The following is an 18,927-nucleotide window of genomic DNA, read 5'->3' as shown; positions in this document are numbered from 1 at the left end:
ATGTTGTAGCCATAACACCATTAAAAACTGATACACCATTTTTTAAAATAATATACTTTAATGAAAGAAGCACATACAAATCACCATAAATATGCTACATAACATTAAGCCTGGTCTGTTCTAACAAGGATACATATATCTGCAGACAGCTCAGTGTTACACAAATAAAGAGGACAGATGTTTTCAGCATAAAGTATAATATCCCATCTATGCAGAGCAAGTGCTAGATGTGAATCCTACTTACAACACCTCTAAGCCGTCTCACCTAAATCTAAAACGCAAACCAACAGACAAAAACACACTTGTACACAAAATGCTCCACCTCCTCGACTGTGGGATTCAGTGTTCAACCCTGATTGCCTTTGATAATTCATCTTTTGCCCAAAAAGATAATTATATTTGGTTAATTTCCTTACAGCCGGATACCAATAGCGTCATAGGCAAATGTCTATTGTACAAATAGGTTACCCACTGGACCCTTTTAAAGCCACACCGTGGAACATTCCAGTATCCAAAACCAAATATGCCATGCTCTTTTTGCAGTGGGCCATTAATGTAAAGCATTTGGATAAGCACCAAATACACTTAATATCTGCAACCCCAGAGACCAGCTGGTGATGTCCCGCTCCCAAGTTATGTGTCAGGGCATGGGAAGAGGCTTGTCCACACATAATATGGACACATTTCTACAGAACAGAAACATATAGAAATAAATGCTTGTATTCTATTGTATTTACTGAGCGAAACGTTACACAGTGTGGCTTTAGGCAAGTATTCCAAGTTACACTTCGACCAAAGAATATAAAAGCAGGCTGTAATCCGTATTATCCCCACATCCTCCATTAATAATTGAGGTTTCTGATGAGAGATTTGTGGCCAAACCCTACACTCATTCACTCCATGACCCGGCCCCGCACGAGCAACTGGGATATCGACACCCGCGAATGTGGCCGCAGTTGCTGAGGAAATGTGAAGAACAGGGAAAAGAGAAGGCGTCACATGCTATTCTTGGCGAAACTGCACAAAGTGAAAGTGTGGCACAGCAATGGCTCGTATGTGAGATGGAGGAAGATACAACTTCTAAAAGTCACAGTGCCCTCTCTCCTGCTCAGTCCCAGCCGTTGTCCTTGATCATGTGGGACAGCTCGATTATGTACTTCCCCTCTTTGTACTTCTGACTCAACTCGAAGGCTTGCTCCTGTAGAAAAAGACAGTCGCCGTTATTGTTCTTATTGTAGCAGCTCATATTTCAATCATCTCTCTAATGTTAATGAGACCAATAAAGTCATTCTGATTGTGATGGTTCTATATCATGCTTTACTCAGGCTTTTTAAAGCTAGCTTGGGATACCTTGATATTTTTGTTGTAACATTACATAAATGTTAAATACTTCTAAAAATACCCCTAGTTCTTTAGATGTTATAAAATGCAGTTACACTAAACGCCAGCAGAGGGTGCTACATCCTCTTTTTGCGATTAAAGCAATAACAACAGAAATCGGTTGATCAACAGAGCTTGAAGAGTCTGGTGAAGGTGTCTGGAGACTAAAAACTTCACAGATCCCTCCATGTGGCAAATATCACAGTGTAGCCTTGCGTTTTGAGCACGTACAAAATATACAAGTCTACAGTAAGAAGTGCAAGAGAAACGAGGATATAACACTATAACATGGCTAATTTTTACATAATATCGGTCCAGTAAAATGTGTGCCGTGACTTGATATTACTGCTTTACTCGACTGAAAAATATCACAGTTGAATATTCGTCCAGACTGGTGCAGCTCTACTTTACACAATAGTCAAACTTACATATTTCCATCCGAGAGTTGTGTGGCAGTTTTCACAGTAGATATCAGCTACTGCATGGAGCCCCGTGAGCAGCAGCCGCTCTTCTGCAGGACCACAGCCGACATTTACTCTGCAAGTCAAAACGCAGCTTTAGGAGAAATCGCCAAAACTCAAACCAGGTTACACTTTAACAGTGGACTTCTTTGAGTTGGAAAAGGTCCACTGCAGCGGAAGGTCGCACTCTACTGACCTACTAACCGAGAGAACCACGACTAATGTGAGCCAACTGGACTTCAACAACTACCAGAGCAAATTAACTTATCTGTTGACCATGCAGTTTGCGTAAATACATCTGAGAACTTGCTTACAACGAAACTTTTTGAAAGGAACCGTAGCCAATTTTCTGGTTATATTCGATACACCATGGTCTGCAGATGGGATAAGAGTCAAAGCGAGAGAGAAGTCTTGTATATGGACTGCAGCTCCATTGGTGAACCAAGATTACAAATGTAGCTTTTTACGCATCAAAATATTACAAATAAAATGTACTCTTATTATTATTATTATTAAAACATGACCACAATGAGCTTTTATGATCAGGTCACAGAGTTACAAATGCACAACTTAAATACTGAATGAAAGAAACAAAAATCATATAAAATAGTAGCAAATTCATATCCTATTAATATTAAGACTTACACAGAGTTGAAGAGGTAGGCTCGGCCTTGGCTGCCTTGAAAAGACTGTCAAAAGAAACAAAATGTCAGTCATTGTGGTTCAGTGAAACCTTTCAAAACCTGACAGACTTTTGTAGGGTTTGCCAAGTACAACCTTCGAGATGAGATCGTCATGGTTGGCCAGATGGGCGCGGCAGTGCACACAGCTGTAACGCCGGTGGCACGAGTCCAGGTAGGCCTGGAAAGTCTTGGCCTTTGTAAGCTTCACCATGTCTGAAAGAAACAGGAAGTGAAATATAATACAAGGGTTCAGAGGCCGATGTGAAAGCTTCTTTCCTTCAACTCCTTTTCTATAACTTTTTACTCTTTTAGTAGTTCCAGGTGTAACATAATATGTTAACATAATAACAACAACAACATATAATATGTTACACCTATGCAGTCTGTTTTCACTTGATCATCAAATATCCAACAATACCCACACACTCAGACTGAATGTGTATTAGATATGTACACTGGGCTTTATAATAGGCCTATAAGTCTATATAAAACTAGTAACAATTACATTAGCAGTTAGTCATATTAGTCACAGTGCCATGAATTCCTTTTGTTTGGATGTTTATTAACTGTAGTGTCAGGACTGTTTTTATATGCCTACATTTTGTTATGACTTTGCATTGCTCGAGTTAAAGTTATCTCCTCTAAACCCAGGTTTATTTAGACTACGCTGCGGTGGAGTGAGTTTCAAAACACAGGATGTGGAGCAGACTTGTGCCAACACGCAATAGTTTGGGTAACGCACGTGTGTGTTCACAGTAATAACCAAAGAGGAAGACAGGCCGACAGGTGAGAAACCATATGTTGATCCATCTGTGAACTTGTGTAACACTAAAGACCCTGTGCTTGCACTGACCTAGCTATTGTGTTAGCAAGTGTGCTAGTGGCCAACACAAAGCCACTGCCGCCAGGAGCAAAGGCACGCAATGCAGGAAACACAACAGCCTGTGTGCACTCACCTGAAGATACGGCAAACGTGCCCCCAATGGCCCTTTGGTTCAGAGGAAAGGCTGGCACCAGGGTGCACGGGCTATTTTCGCGTTTTAGATTCGTCCGATGCGCTGCACCACGCGTCAGCGGGTCAGACAAAAAGACAACAGTAGCGTCTTGTTGTTTCCCTCTGTAGGTCTGACCCGCGGCTCGGGACGCGCTCAAGTCTTCGATGAAGAGTGGATTCAGCAGCACTCCCGGTCAGTGAAGGCAGAGTGTGTCGGGGCCCAGGTAGGAGACAAATGTGGTTTGTTTATGAAAACACTGAGGAGGAAGTGTGAACGCACTGAGGAGACTGAAGAGTGCAAAACAAATCTGCGACCAATCAGCGCGCGACTGTGACGTCAACAATGTGGGTCAACCAATCAGAGCGCTCTGTTCAGGAGCCTTTTATGGCTATCAGAGACACTGTAGCTGCACTTTCATACTTTCATTGTGTTCATAAACATGTCTGTGATAATGTAGCTGCACTTTCATACTTTCATTGTGTTCATAAACATGTCTCTGATAGTGTAGCTGCACTTTCATACTTTCATTGTGTTAATAAACATGTCTGTGATAGTGTAGCTGCACTTTCATACTTTCATTGTGTTAATAAACATGTCTGTGATAGTGTAGCTGCACTTTCATACTTTCATTGTGTTCATAAACATGTCTGTGATAGTGTAGCTGCACTTTCATACTTTCATTGTGTTCATAAACATGTCTGTGATAGTGTAACTGCACTTTCATACTTTCATTGTGTTCATAAACATGTCTGTGATAGTGTAGCTGCACTTTCATACTTTCATTGTGTTCATAAACATGTCTGTGATAGTGTAGCTGCACTTTCATACTTTCATTGTGTTCATAAACATGTCTGTGATAGTGTAGCTGCACTTTCATACTTTCATTGTGTTAATAAACATGTCTGTGATAGTGTAGCTGCACTTTCATACTTTGATTGTGTTTAGAGACATGTCTGTGATAGTGTAGCTGCACTTTCATACTTTCATTGTGTTAATAGACATGTCTGTGATAGTGTAGCTGCACTTTCATACTTTCATTGTGTTAATAAACATGTCTGTGATAGTGTAGCTGCACTTTCATACTTTCATTGTGTTCATAAACATGTCTGTGATAGTGTAGCTGCACTTTCATACTTTCATTGTGTTCATAAACATGTCTGTGATAGTGTAGCTGCACTTTCATACTTTCATTGTGTTCATAAACATGTCTGTGATAGTGTAGCTGCACTTTCATACTTTCATTGTGTTAATAGACATGTCTGTGATAGTGTAGTTGCACTTTCATACTTTCATTGTGTTAATAGACATGTCTGTGATAGTGTAACTGCACTTTCATACTTTCATTGTGTTCATAAACATGTCTGTGATAGTGTAGCTGCACTTTCATACTTTCATTGTGTTCATAAACATGTCTGTGATAGTGTAACTGCACTTTCATACGTTCATTGTGTTCATAAACATGTCTGTGATAGTGTAGCTGCACTTTCATACTTTCATTGTGTTAATAAACATGTCTGTGATAGTGTAGCTGCACTTTCATACTTTGATTGTGTTTAGAGACATGTCTGTGATAGTGTAGCTGCACTTTCATACTTTGATTGTGTTCATAAACATGTCTGTGATAGTGTAGCTGCACTTTCATACTTTCATTGTGTTCATAAACATGTCTGTGATAGTGTAACTGCACTTTCATACTTTCATTGTGTTCATAAACATGTCTGTGATAGTGTAACTGCACTTTCATACTTTCATTGTGTTCATAAACATGTCTGTGATAGTGTAGCTGCACTTTCATACTTTCATTGTGTTAATAAACATGTCTGTGATAGTGTAGCTGCACTTTCATACTTTGATTGTGTTTAGAGACATGTCTGTGATAGTGTAGCTGCACTTTCATACTTTCATTGTGTTTAGAGACATGTCTGTGATAGTGTAGCTGCACTTTCATACTTTCATTGTGTTAATAGACATGTCTGTGATAGTGTAGCTGCACTTTCATACTTTCATTGTGTTCATAAACATGTCTGTGATAGTGTAACTGCACTTTCATACTTTCATTGTGTTAATAACCATGTCTGTGATAGTGTAGCTGCATTTTCATACTTTCATTGTGTTCATAAACATGTCTGTGATAGTGTAGCTGCACTTCCATACTTTCATTGATCAGAGACATGTTTATGAACACAGTTACTGTCGCTGCACTTAAACATGTCTCTGATAGTGTAGCTGCACATTTCTTACCGTCATTGTTTTAATAAACATGCCTCTGATCTGGGAGAATGAATCCTTAATTTGATCATAACATGTGCTAATAAGCGTGTCTGCATTTGCACAGTCAAGGTTTTTGAGAGGGGAAAAAAAAGAAAAGTTAAACTCATTTCCCCGAGAAGTGAAATGCTATTTTTAGAACTGGAGGAGTCTACATTCTGGCTTTGTTGGCCACCAGTCACGTGGCAGCCAAGTAAGTATTGCAAACATGCTCTGGTCTAAGAATGAATCCCTCAGGTGATTTGAGTTTACCTTCACTCACTTTGCCCTACGCCACCATCATAAATACTGAATCAGTGCTGTCAGACTGGCCACATATAAAGCAGTCTTTGTTGCCACAGTAGACCAGTTGATGCTTATCACACAACACTGTCCCACTGAAGCTGGACATTGACCTTGACCTGGAAAACTATGCTACAGGTGATGGCAGCTGCGCACACACCTCAGCGCACTTCACTACATTTCATTTTCAATCTTGCTCAAATCGGGAAAAACAAGTCTTAGGCCGTTTGGATTCGCTGTAAATGCGATCTGTCATTGTTTTAATAATCAAACCACAGTCAAAAACAAGTCAGTCACGTTCACTCTCTCTTCTTATCAGGATGCAGTCACGTGGCAGAGAGCTTGTTAAACAGTCACACAAGAACAGGGAGATTTGTTGCCGGGGAAAATGCCTCAAAAGAATGTGGGTGGAGCTCGTATAATACACATCTTACTGCAGATAATCGCTCAGTTAATACAGTGACTTAATTAGGCAGGTTAGACAATGGAGTCTCAATACAGCAACAAAACTAAACGCCAAATTGCAGAGTTTTCCAGGATATTTGTTGCTATGGTCGACTCAAAACATAAACAAACCGGCCAGCCATACCAAACCTGCTCCTAATGATCACTGAGACACACACAAACAAAGCCTGTATGATGTTCTATTTAAAGCAGCACTAAGTAACTCATGCCCCTAGAGGCCATAAGCGCCACTGCAGGTGTCGTAGCATGTTAAAGGGGGGGTATTATGCAAAATCGACTTTTTCAAGCTTTACATCATGTTATCATGTCACTCCCTCATTAAAAACATGCCTGAAGTGTTGCTCTGGCACATTCACGTATTTTTGAGTAATCTGTAAAAACTCTGATGGCGGCCATTTTAGGGACAGCTTTGCCTGAGTCCTCCTAGGAACGCCCCCACCTCCTGGAGACGCCTCCGAGCTTTCGTCACCAGCCGAGTAACCGACCACTGCTCCTCAGCAGAACCCCCTCCCCACTGATGCCACAGACAGCGTGTGGAGGGGGCGTGTCGGAAAGGGTCAGAGGTTCTTAAAGAGACAGAGGCCTATTTCAAGACATTCACTACAGCCATTTTGAGAGAGACATTTTATACAAGGCAGTTATTCTAATTTACTGCATTTACAGACCAACAGAAGGTTTGCTCATCATTGTAGTGTGATATAGACTGGTGCTATGTGACTGAAAAAAGCAGAATACCCCCTCTTTAAGTTTTTACTCATTATGACAGAAAAAAGAAAGGTTTAAGTGGTGCTAACCCGCAACTAGCTTTGCCCGCGAGCCCGTTGGCTTCTTTTCCGTGATTCCATTAGTGTGTATTGGGGCCGCCGACCCGTAGACGGCGAAGTTGCAATTGTGGTTTGAGACACCAGGGGGAGATGAAACCCCCCCCAATCATCCCATCAACACTTGTATGACTACGGAAAGGATTTATTAAGCTAAACAAGTTACTTAGTACTGCTTTAAAGTGTGAAATGTTATGGGGTCTAAATGTCAGCTTTGCGGCAACTTGATTAGTTTAAATCGTTGTTTCTGCGGAGGTAGTTTGTCAGAAGCGTCGGGTAGTCGGTCATCACCCCGGTGGCTCCGAGATCGATGGCAGTTTTTATGTCCTCGTCGTTGTTGCAGACAAATAAATGCACCTAAAGACATGCAACACTTATTAGTTACATTTTTGCCGTGCTTTACAGATAATTACACATTGCTAAAGGGAACAGGGCACCAGGGGAACTTGCATCACTATTTTACATTTCATTACTTTACATTTTTGCAACATTTTCCTCATACTCGACACCTAAAACGCTCGGGTTGGCCTGGTGCCCCCTGCTGGCAAATGAAGAGCGAAGCATTTGGAAAAGGTATAACTATCAGTGTCAACTTTGCACAATGAGATATATGCTTGGTGCTGAAGGGAATTTAAGAGCTGAAAGGGCCAGGACGAGTTCAATGCCTCAAAGACATGGACTTTAAACCACACAGGAGATATTCATACATGTTGGACACAAATAAATAGAGAGTTTACATCTGTTACATGATAATTTCAGAGTTTAATTAAAAATATATATATATACTTGAACACTATATATTGCAAACTATTCTTATGTAGACATGACTGGTCAGGATCAGCGGACAGGGCCACACAGCCCATGATCACTTCATTGTTTACATCCTATAACTATTTGGGTAACACTCAGGGCAACTGCAGTGAGCTCATCCCGCAGAGACTTTGAATAACAGCATGAGGCAACGTCCGAGGCACTTGCAGCATTAGTGTCGGAGTCACAAGAAATTCTTATCTGGCCGACGACTATAAAGGTGTTTGTTGGTCACCCATCAGCTTGTAATGTGCTGAATAGGCTCACGTGACATCACAACATTCTAAAGAGCCGTGGTGGGCGACTGAAAACTCCACGGCGGCAACTGTGGTAACTATGGTAACTGGCGGGCAGTGTTAATTTTGACAGTAATAGGTTGCGTTCACGTGACATCACAACATTCTAAAGAGCCTATAGTTTAACATTGAGGTGGAGGGCAACTGACGGTAACTATGGTAACTGACAAAATGCATGTATTTATGCCTTTGTTTTTTGGCTCATATCTCAGTCATTACTGGAGGAATCCACATGAAACACAAACTGTCACAAAGTTCATTGTCTCCTCTGTCAGCACACATGAACTAATGTGCAATTATTTTCTCTGAAAAACATTAAAAGGTGGTGACAATGTGCAAAAACATGAGTGTGATGTTGTCCAAAAGAAAGGACTTTCAGACATAAAGATAATCTCACAGGTTTGTGAATCCAATCACGATCAGATACTGAAGAGGAAAAACATTTGTCATTTTTCGTTTTGGAGATTTCTTCCAAAAACTGCATTTCTCCCATAGAATTGCATTGGCCCTGCCCTCCATCTGACATTATGACATCATCACATTCTAAACCGTGAACGCCACCTATTCAATTTTAGTCGAGATTTAGTCATTTAGACTAGTTTCAGTCGACTAAAATTGCAAGTAAATTCGACTTTGCATTTATAATATTCATTATAATCATATTTAATCTTGTTCCTCTGCTTTATAGAGCTTCTCTCACATGAATAAAGCTCAGAGCTGATCCTTTGGCAGAGAATTTACATGATATGAGGCTCTTTCAGACGGTCAATAGAAGTTTGGATGATTTTAGTCTCTCCCTTTCATTTTAATTTAGTCTTATTTTAGTCGACTAAAATATCTGGACATTTTAGTCACAGTTTTAGTCTCATGAAAAACTTTTAATTTAGTTTTAGTCCAATTTTAGTCGTCAAAAATAACACTTTGACTTTAAGACTAAATATTACAGTCGATGAAATTAACACTGCTGGCGGGTTTGGTTAATATCTCAGTCATTACTCAAAGGTCATTGTCTTCTCTATCAGCACACAATAAACTAATGTCCAATTATTTTCTCATAAAGGCATCCAAAAGTGGTGACAATATTCAAAAACATGAGTGTGATGCTGGCCAAAAAAATAAGACATAAAAATAACGTGGCAGGTTTGTGAATCAAATACTGAAGAGGAAAACCGATTTCTTACAAAAACTGTATTTCTTCCATAGAGTTGTATTGGACCCTGCCCTCCACCTGACATTATGACCTGACATAAATCGTGAACACGCTGATGCTAAATTACTTGCAGGTTTTATTGGGTGAAAACTAAAGCTATTTTATTCACATTACTTCTTCTGTTGCGGACACATTTTTGAAGGACTTTTGACTTTCAAGTTGTTGTGGTCCTCATTTTACATATCACTGCAGAAAAATGTACCTGAATGCCTCGAGCCGCAAGATGTTTAAACAGACTTCTCCTCATTGTCAGCCTGAAAACACATCATTTTATTTGCTTTGTGTGCCCTGTGTTTGTTATACGTTATAAAAAAAGAATCATTCACTAAAACATCAACTTACTTTTCTATTAAACACACAACTAGATTGTTCCTGAAGATGCGTCTTTCAGGAATAAATGTCCTGTTGGTGATGAAAATGCAAAAAGATTTCAGAAATGTGGCGAATGTGTGTGAAATCGCGTCACACAGTGGGACGATGCACAGACCTGTTGATGACACGTGGTAGGTAGAACTGCAGTAAACTCTCCTTCAGAGGCACAAAGGGCAGGAGGCCGGTGTAAAAGAGGAGCAACAGCAACACACCTTTCATCACGGGGAAACTATGTGGCAGGGCGTCATTCTGCGGCAAAACAAAAGCACACGTCACACCACAGATTTGCATTTGTTTGTAATCGTCTAAATGTTTGGGGCTCCCCTGGGGACACGTACCGTTTTGAGGCATTTCTTCATGATGCTGGAACTTACAGAAGCCCATACTGTGATTTCCTCACGGGCGTAACTCTTAACCAGATCAGACACCTGCCACACAGAAAGACACACCGCAGAGATGCAAGATTTTAATGTAAAGAACAAAAAAATATATAAAATTCACAGGTCATAATCTCGTCTGCATCCTGATGAAGAGATGTCGTGGAATGTGTCACACCTCTTTAATGAGCTGGTCGTTGTCCTCTTTGATCTCGATGCTGATGGGCATCTTTGGAAACTTCCTGAACACGTCCTCCAGCAGAGCGAGCTGCCGGTCAGAGCCACTGCTGTAGTGCCCTGCGGGGTCATAGGTATAAAGGAGCAAGTGTGGTTATTACATATTAGGAAAGTGTAGTGCAGGGGCATAGGTGACCTAGGTAGCTGTCTAAGGCGCCATCTTGTGGAGAGGGCGTCGAATTGCAACTTGCCCTTGCCATCTATAGCCGTGCTGACTTTAGGACATAACTTTGGGACAGAAAGTGATTTGACTTGCTTTGGTGTTCGAAACTAGAGATTTCAAACTTTCAAACGTCCCTGGTCCCCCGGGAAGTAAGTCTATCATCTATTTTCTATAGGAATTTGTATTTCATATGTAAGAAAGAAAGAAAGAAAGAAAGAAAGAAAGAAAGAAAGAAAGAAAGAAAGAAAGAAAGAAAGAAAGAAAGAAAGAAAGAAAGAAAGAAAGAAAGAAAGAAAGAAAGAAAGAAAGAAAGAAAGTATGGTAGCAGCACAATGCAAGCTAGCATGTCAATAAACTACAGTGATATAGTTATAAAGTACAACCAAAGCAAAAAAAGGTACAACACAAGTTCATACATAGATTTAAAAACTCAAAAAGTACCTTGGTTGAACGTGACCTCCAGTTTCTCTTTATATAAAGGTAAATCCTAAAGAACATAAAGCATCAACACTTAGGAACCCAAGCTTTTGTAAATAAGAAGAGTTTATATTTAATGAAGGAATGTCACATTTTTTTCATGTGATAAAAATCAACATTTAACACCAGCTCTAAACATTAACTTTAAAGTAACTTATTAAATCTAATCCAGCTTTGTTCAGGAGAAATATACTGTACATACATTACATATATATTAGTACATACACTACAAAATGTTAAAAAAGAAGTACCGACTTATGATGCAACCTCGTCTGACCAGATTAAATAAAATAAAATTTAAATGCAGTCAAATATATAAAGATACACATAAAGATTTATACGTATCAGATTTGAAGGGCTCTAATTCCTTTATTTATATATATATTTATTTATTATATTATCTTATCTTCATGCAATCCAATTCCTCTGATAATCTGCAGATTTAAAGGTGAGGTAAGTAAGATCTTTTGTAAAAGATCTTAAAACCATTACCTGCCTGTTGTTGTTGGTTTTTTTCCGAATTAATGTTTTTGTTTTTTTACATGATACAAAAGTTGTTTATGTTTCCATTTTTGTGTTTGTTTTGGACACTTCCAAAACTAATTTTCAATAAACTAAAAAGGACTCCCTTTCACTTCCCCCAATCCCAGCACTTGTCTCCAATCAAATCCTAATCTCGACAGTGCTAGTGCAGACCTCCAGTGGTTAAAGCTCAGTTACTGACAGGTATGGCATGTCCGTGTATTGAACTGTCCTCCATAAGCATCTTAAAGAACTTATCAATAACTCACTTTGTTATAGATAGTGGAATGAAATGAGTTTTGTTGTTTGATAAATTACAAAAGCAGGTTTTGTGAATAAAGACCTTAGTGTGGAACATCTAACGAAGTCTAATGTGTTTTTATCATAAAATAACAGACTAGTGGTTGTTGTTTACATTCTTCTAAGCTGCTCCTAAACTCGTCCCTGTGAAGACTTTAGGTCCGTTTACTCGTGTTGCCGGCTCTCGTCATCTGTCATGTGACACGTGTTTGCACCTGTAGGGTGAGAGAAGAGATCGTGGCGTCAAGGCCCGTCTGCCTCAGCAGGTTCTCATCATGTGACACGACCACATGCCCGTCCTTCGTCAAGTGACAGTCCAGTTCCAACATCTGGGTGCCCTGCTCCGCAGCACTAGGGCAGAAATGAAGACAATCAAGTCGACCCGATGATCAGTTTAGACATTTCTGTGCCTGGATGTAGAGATTAACCTACACAGACTAACCTGAAGTCAAACATTTAATGGAAAGCCTCAGGCTACAAACGACCTTTAATAACAAGTATGTTCTAAAGCAGGGGTTCTCAACCATTAAATTAAAATGTCAGTAGGAGAAAAAAGAAAAATCACAGAAGTCAAAGGTCCTGCAAAGATTTAAATGGTAAGAATGTAAAATGTGTTAAATATAATAATTTAACATTGAGAGTGCATTTTAACATGAGCAAAAAAATGCATACTAAGTGGAATTTATTTAAGAAAAACAATATCAAGAGAATGGTAGGACTTCTAGTAGAATCTAAAGTAAACTCCAAGCACTCTCGGGCGGCGGCTGAGTCTGCATTCAAGTATCGAGTGGACAATACTCATAGTCACTGCTCAGACTCAGACTCCTCACAGGTTTCCGAGCAGCTTTGAAGAATAGGTAAAATGACAATTGAGTAATTGTCTCCATGAACGTCAATATTCAAAGGTATGCTCATCAGCAGTGTTGCCAACAGTGGATTACTAAAGTAATTCACTACTATAAGATAATAACGGAATAATGTAACGGTATTACAATTGCAAAACTGGTCATTAGATATAATTACTTCATTAAGTCACTATTGAGTACTTTTCATAATATCTTGACCGCTGAAAACGTATTATTACTCATAAAATGTCAGAAATGCATCTTTTTTTAAATGAAAGTAACCAGTATAAATAATCAGATTACCTTTCTCTCTGTTTCTGTTTGTCTGTCTCTATTACATGTTTTTATGGACCCTTTTGAGTCTGAAATAAGTAAGTAATCAAAGAACTGGATTATTCTTAGAAGGAGTCATCCGTAATCAGTAGTTGGATTACTTTAATGGCGTAACCCCAACAACACTGGTCACTGTGGCGTCACATAATGATTTTCATTAGTTTTGACACAATTGAATAAAAAAAAACCTCACAATTGTTGTTTGAATTAAACTGTTGAAGTAGTTTTGTGATATTCAAGACAGTTGACAAATATGTGAAGTTTTCAATATATTGTGCTAATTTGAATCAGATCTTTGTCACATACATTCAACCTTGCTTTAGGTATAATATGACATTACCAAAAACCACAAAGACACAATTGTTCAATACTGACTTGGTAAATGCCTCCATGGTGCTCTCTATCCTCTCTCCACATCCTGCAGACAAAAACACAACTGTAAGATCACAGTCTCAACATAAAGTACGCACACCTCTTCCCACGCGTGTTTTGACTGCTGTCCCGGCATGCCTTACCTCCTCGGTGGGATATGTGCCTGGCCCAGAAAGCCGTGCGCCTCCTCTTGTGCAGAACATGGGGGTTCTTCAGCAGGTACAGCGAGGTGAGAGCGTACCCTCCCAGTGCCGGCAGGACGAAGTAGAGAAAGCTCATCCTCAGTGCGTCCTGATCCCCCGCCACAAACCAACGAAGGCTGCGAAACTCCCGAGACTGACACTGAAGAATGCTCCTCGGTCCTTACACCTTCAACAAAACTGGATACGCTGCATGTCCGGAGAACCCCGTCCCTTTACGCATGATAAGAACTCGCCGAACAGGTAACAGGTATCAAGAATGTGCAAGTCCCAACCTTTGAATGAAAAAAAAAAGAAAATTAAGACTTCTTTGTTGGTGATTGTTTGCCAAAGCACCTGAAACCAACAGAGCAGTAAAAGTTAATAAAATACTAGGCAGTAAGTCAGCACTCCTCACTCTGGCCTCTCCCCTGCCTGTAGCAACGGAATCACTATGAGCAAAGAGCTTTTGTGGAGCCACTGGCTTTGTGTACAATACATATGATTGAAAATACCACTTGTATCCCTGGATGTCCAGATTGAAAAAAAATAAAATTACGGCTCAAAATGAGTGAATAGTGACAAAAAATCTTTCTTCATCTTTTTTTTTTAACCAGATAATCGTTCTGTTATTTGAAAGTGATATTTTTCATTTGTTGGCTGTACTTAAAAATATCAGTCACTCGATATATTGATTTTTTATAGTGTAAAAGAGTCAAATGAAGCTTCGCTCTCCCTTTCTTGAACCAGAAAGTAGTAATAAAAATGCAGCTATTACTGTGTGACTGGTCAAAATGCACCTAACGCGACTGTTTGACAAAGGTTGTGGTATATAAGAATGTGTACTTAACTCTCTCCATCCGCAGTAAACAGAAGAGAGAATGGCAAAAGCACAGAACAGTAAGACAAAGTGTTACTAGATTGTTCCTGTGAACCGACAAACAGAGGGGCAACGTGACAAAAAGACACAAAGACAGGAAAAGTCCACCCGCAAAACGCACACACAAAAAGAACAGTGAATGGGTCAAAGAGTAAATCATTTTGGGAGAGATTGACAACAAACGTCCCTCACCTACACAAAAAATGATTGTTTGACTTTGATTGAGAGCTACACAGGTAAGGAAGGAAGCCACAGTGACTTCCAAAGAATGCTCTGGGAAAACCCAAGCTGAGACATGTTTTCAAAGATGCTTGCTGCTACAACAGGCCAAACTTCTCAGTTTTCTCCCATGGTTTCAACAAGCCACAAGGCAGGGATGTCAATCATGTACAAAACTGAATGGGAAAAAGAGGTTATCACCAGAATCACTGGTGTGAAAGCGTTCAAGGGCATAGTGATGAATACAAATAAGTTCATGTAGATGTTCTGCATATTTGTTATGAAAACACATAGGAATCAATGGGAAAAAGGGGCTTATGCATTTTTAGAACCTGCTGTTACTGAGCTGTAATGGTAATGTTGCACAGTGACTGTTATGACAGTTAGCATTCCTGCCTCAGAGGCCATGGACCCCAGTTCTAATCCAGGGCAGGGTTTGGGTCTTTTTGTGTTTGCATATTTTACTCACTTTGGAAGACCTCTCTCCACTCCCAGGGAAGATGATGAGACAGTGTCTTTCCCGCACCGGCTGAAGCTCAGCTTCTTCTGACGATCGCACGCGACGAACTAAAGAAGGCTGGAGGACTAGGCTGTGAACACTCAGACCGTCAATGAAGAATGTTCTTAGTCCAGATCTGGATACACTTTCTCAGCTCCTGAGGAAGAATAAACCAAAAGAAAACACAGAACAGGCACCAGTAATGTCTGACTAGCTGGCTTATACTCAGTAATATACTATAGTACTATGTTGGGATTCTCACATCTCGCCTGAACATGGAAACTCAGGAGGTCAGGCTTTGTTAGAACCAGGATGAGAGGCCATCCTGGTGTTGTAGGCCGTCTACAGCGGGACGACTGTGGCTTAGTGGTTTGTCCTGGGATCCAAGGGTTTGGCAGTTTGAAAGCAGGTGGTGGTGCATGTCACTGTGTTCCAAAGCGTCAGGCTTTGACATATTTAATATTATATTTTTCACCAATTCCTTCAAATAAAAAGTGCTGTACAATACCCTGTGACAGGATAGGCAATGTCAGGCCTGGCCCAGAGCTTAGTCTTGCGTTAAATCATTTGGACACACAATATTGCATACATCAGAAATCTCAAATCTCTGTTCCAAGTAAAATAATGCAAGAAAGTTACTAAATGTGACCAATTCATTAATAAAATCCCGGAGAAGGACCCCCAGACCCCCCTAATTACTCCATGCAATATGACATTAATGTTTGTAGTAAACGATGCTGAGTGTTAAGGGCCTCATTAGAGCAGCTCTGTCTCCTGTAAAACAATACTGAGGATATATTTCTATCTTTTGCTACAAGAAAAGAATGCATCTGGACAAGCTTTTTTAAATAAGTTTAATAAGCCCCAAAGCAGGTACACCAATCATTTGTAAACAAGAAAATTGAACAGATTTTACCAGTATCAGGAAATTTTATTAAATATTTATATAACTGTATTTGTTAATCATTCAATTCATAATATCAATAGAATATACAGACTATAACCCTCAATAACGCATATCTCTTTGACAATCTACAAATATCGTTTAAAATAATTCATAAGAGGAAAAAATAAAACGTTTCCGCCATTTTGAAAACATAGCCAATAATAATTATAATCACGCCCATTAATTAAGAGAAATAAAGAACAAAAAATTACAAATAAAAATATCTTGACAAAAAAGAAAAGAAAAAAAAAAACGCAATTTTGACTCCCTTTATGTAAAAAATGAAAAAAATACAACAGTTCACCAATATAACGACAATAGCGCTAATAACAGCCATTTTAAAAAGAGACAGGCCTCAGACTCGAGGATGTCGAACAAATGTGTTGCGTGTTAAGTGCAAGTCCTCCGTTCGTTGCCATGGTTACCCAGTAGTAAGATGTTCACCGGAGCTCGACGGTCCCGCAGACCTCAAAACAGGCCCTGGTTCTGGAAGTGAAAATCCCATAAATGTTTCCTTTAAATTAGGTTAGACTTTAGCTATTCAGTGGTAAGAACTGACCACGGTGCAATTATTTCTTTCATTTGTTTGCTTTACATGAAGGAAAAATACACATTTTGCGGTTCATAAAATTATATTAAAATATTGTTCATAATACAGGGCCGATAACAGACTTGTTGGGGCCCGGGGCAAGGTTTTACATGGGCCCCCCGAACCCTGTGTTTTGTTATTTGTATTATTTTCTATATTTAAAAAGGAAAACGGGTTCCTTCGTGGGCCCCCAGGTCAATGTACACCCCCCTATTATATAATGATAACAATATTCTAATTAAACAGTCATCAGGGGCCCCAAATATAACTCCGCAAATGAGAATAGGAAAAAGTAATGGAAAATATACTTCCAGAACCGGAGAGAGTTTAGAGATGGGCTGGCAACTGTTGAACTCCATTCAGTGGCAAGAAATGGTGGCAAGCGGGGCCCGGTCGAAAGGTGTTTTCTTGGCCAGTTTTAAGCTAGCCAAAAAAAAAAAACCACAAACAAAACACGATATGTAAAAAGCAACTGAAGCGAAACGTCACTCACTTTGTCCAAAAAACACACGTATAAAGAATCTTGGCGTCTTGTTCGCAGATATACAAATACTTTTACACGGACCGGAAAAAGCCGAAACACACATACGTACATACACGCGCACGCGGCGGGGGGGTAGAAACTTAAAGCTGATCGACACGAGGGAGGAGGCTCGATTAAAAACTATCTCCGTAAAAGGGGGGGGGGAACGACAAGAGAGCGTGGCTGGAGAGAGACAAAGTGCAGGCGTGCCGATTGAGTCGTCGATTGGTGCGAGAAGTTCACTGGCCGCAAAGTCAGCAAAGTCATAACAGACGGATAAGAAGAAGAAGAAGTACAACGAAATGGAGGGGTAGGAGCAGCCCTTTTGAGTAAAGCGAAGAGTCCGATGCGGGGAGGGGGGGGCGGGTTAAGGAAAATGGAATTCACTGCGACGATATGGCTTTGGAGAGGGAGGGGGAAAAAAACCAAACCCTGGAGATTACTGCTGCATGGTGGGCATAGACTTGAGTTTCCAGTGCATTCGTTGGTCCGGGAGGAGTTTCGACCCCGGCGGCAACGTGTAGTGCAGGCTGAGCAGCGAGTAGTACAGTCCTAACAACAGGTTCATCGTTGAGAAGTGAAAGTAAAATGGACGGATAGGGGGGAAACAGGAGACAGTACGTGCATGCAAATCACTGACAATATCCAACAAACACATACAAAAAGCAGCGCACACAGGCAACGATAAAAGAGGAGAGTTTCTGGAAAAAACACAACTATGAGGTCATGTTGCAATGTACAGTAGTCGAGAGGAAAAAACGCTCTTCGCTGATGTGAGGAGCCGCTGTGTTGATAGAACTTGGCGGAAATTGCACTGGCTTATTATAGATATAGCCCTGGTCTGCATGCTTGTCTGGCTCCGCGGGAAAAGGTTCCAGCCGACCCGAGGCGAACAGCGGCAGAGGGATGGTGCAAAGACAGGCGGGTTTGAGGAATGTCGTTTGGGAATGTCTGGCTGACAAAGCCCGACTTGAAATGCAGGACAAAACCTATTATTTGCAATCGGGGCATTATCAAATTCTCATGTCAGATTCCTCAAGAATCGCAGGCAATGCTGTAAGCCAATATAACGCACCAAATATTTACCTGGCTGTATGCGGTGGGTTTGTGGAAGTAGTCAAACCAGTCTTTTCATTGGGGTGTTATTATGTTGAAGTCTGATACTGAAAGTCTACGCTCTTTTCTAGGGGTAAACATGGGCATTTCCTGGAACTAACTGCAGAAATAAACTTTAAAGAATGCTGAAAAACAACACAACTGTGATTAAGTGCAGGGGAAAGATGCCTCAGTTGTTGTAAATGTAGGATTGTAATATCAGACTGCTACATAATGCAATCGGAAAAATCTAAAAGACGTCGGAAAACTCTCCCACTTTATCACAGCTAAGCACAATTTAGATAAGAATCTGTTTTCACAAGGTTGT

General features: G+C 40.2%; 2 protein-coding genes across 2 annotated transcripts; both read right to left on the bottom strand.

Moving 5' to 3' along the window:
* Nucleotides 1-629: 629 nt before the first annotated feature.
* ypel3 (yippee-like 3) lies at nt 630-3,836 on the bottom strand. The gene is made up of 5 exons (XM_079564834.1): nt 3,481-3,836; nt 2,619-2,737; nt 2,487-2,530; nt 1,809-1,917; nt 630-1,198 (listed from the first exon to the last, which is right to left on the bottom strand). Exons 2-5 carry the CDS (start codon nt 2,733-2,735, stop codon nt 1,109-1,111), a joined length of 360 nt encoding a protein of 119 aa, XP_079420960.1. The 5' UTR covers nt 2,736-2,737; nt 3,481-3,836; the 3' UTR covers nt 630-1,108.
* Nucleotides 3,837-7,583: 3,747 nt separating this feature from the next.
* gdpd3a (glycerophosphodiester phosphodiesterase domain containing 3a) lies at nt 7,584-14,137 on the bottom strand (the record flags this gene model as incomplete). The annotated part of the gene is made up of 10 exons (XM_079564969.1): nt 13,813-14,137; nt 13,673-13,715; nt 12,335-12,470; nt 11,262-11,307; nt 10,599-10,717; nt 10,382-10,471; nt 10,159-10,292; nt 10,014-10,073; nt 9,874-9,925; nt 7,584-7,712 (listed from the first exon to the last, which is right to left on the bottom strand). The coding sequence occupies exons 1-10, from the start codon at nt 13,946-13,948 to the stop codon at nt 7,584-7,586; spliced, it is 945 nt and encodes a 314-aa protein (XP_079421095.1). The 5' UTR covers nt 13,949-14,137.
* Between the last annotated feature and the right edge of the window lie 4,790 nt (nt 14,138-18,927).

The sequence above is a fragment of the Gobius niger genome (assembly GCF_951799975.1).
Source record: "Gobius niger genome assembly, chromosome: 10".
NCBI lineage: Eukaryota > Metazoa > Chordata > Actinopteri > Gobiiformes > Gobiidae > Gobius > Gobius niger.
The sequence above is the reverse complement of the archived record's forward strand: the minus strand, read 5'-3'. Positions and strand labels throughout refer to the sequence as shown.

What these genes read in the sequence shown, in the direction of transcription:
- ypel3 (XM_079564834.1), bottom strand. Translation starts at nt 2,735, where the DNA reads ATGGTGAAGCTTACAAAGGCCAAGACTTTCCAGGCCTACCTGGACTCG. An exon ending in ATGACGATCTCATCTCGAAG is followed by an intron (nt 2,531 to 2,618) that starts GTTGTACTTGGC and finishes TTCTTTTGACAG; the next exon opens with TCTTTTCAAGGCAGCCAAGG. An exon ending in GCCTACCTCTTCAACTCTGT is followed by an intron (nt 1,918 to 2,486) that starts GTAAGTCTTAAT and finishes TTTGACTTGCAG; the next exon opens with AGTAAATGTCGGCTGTGGTC.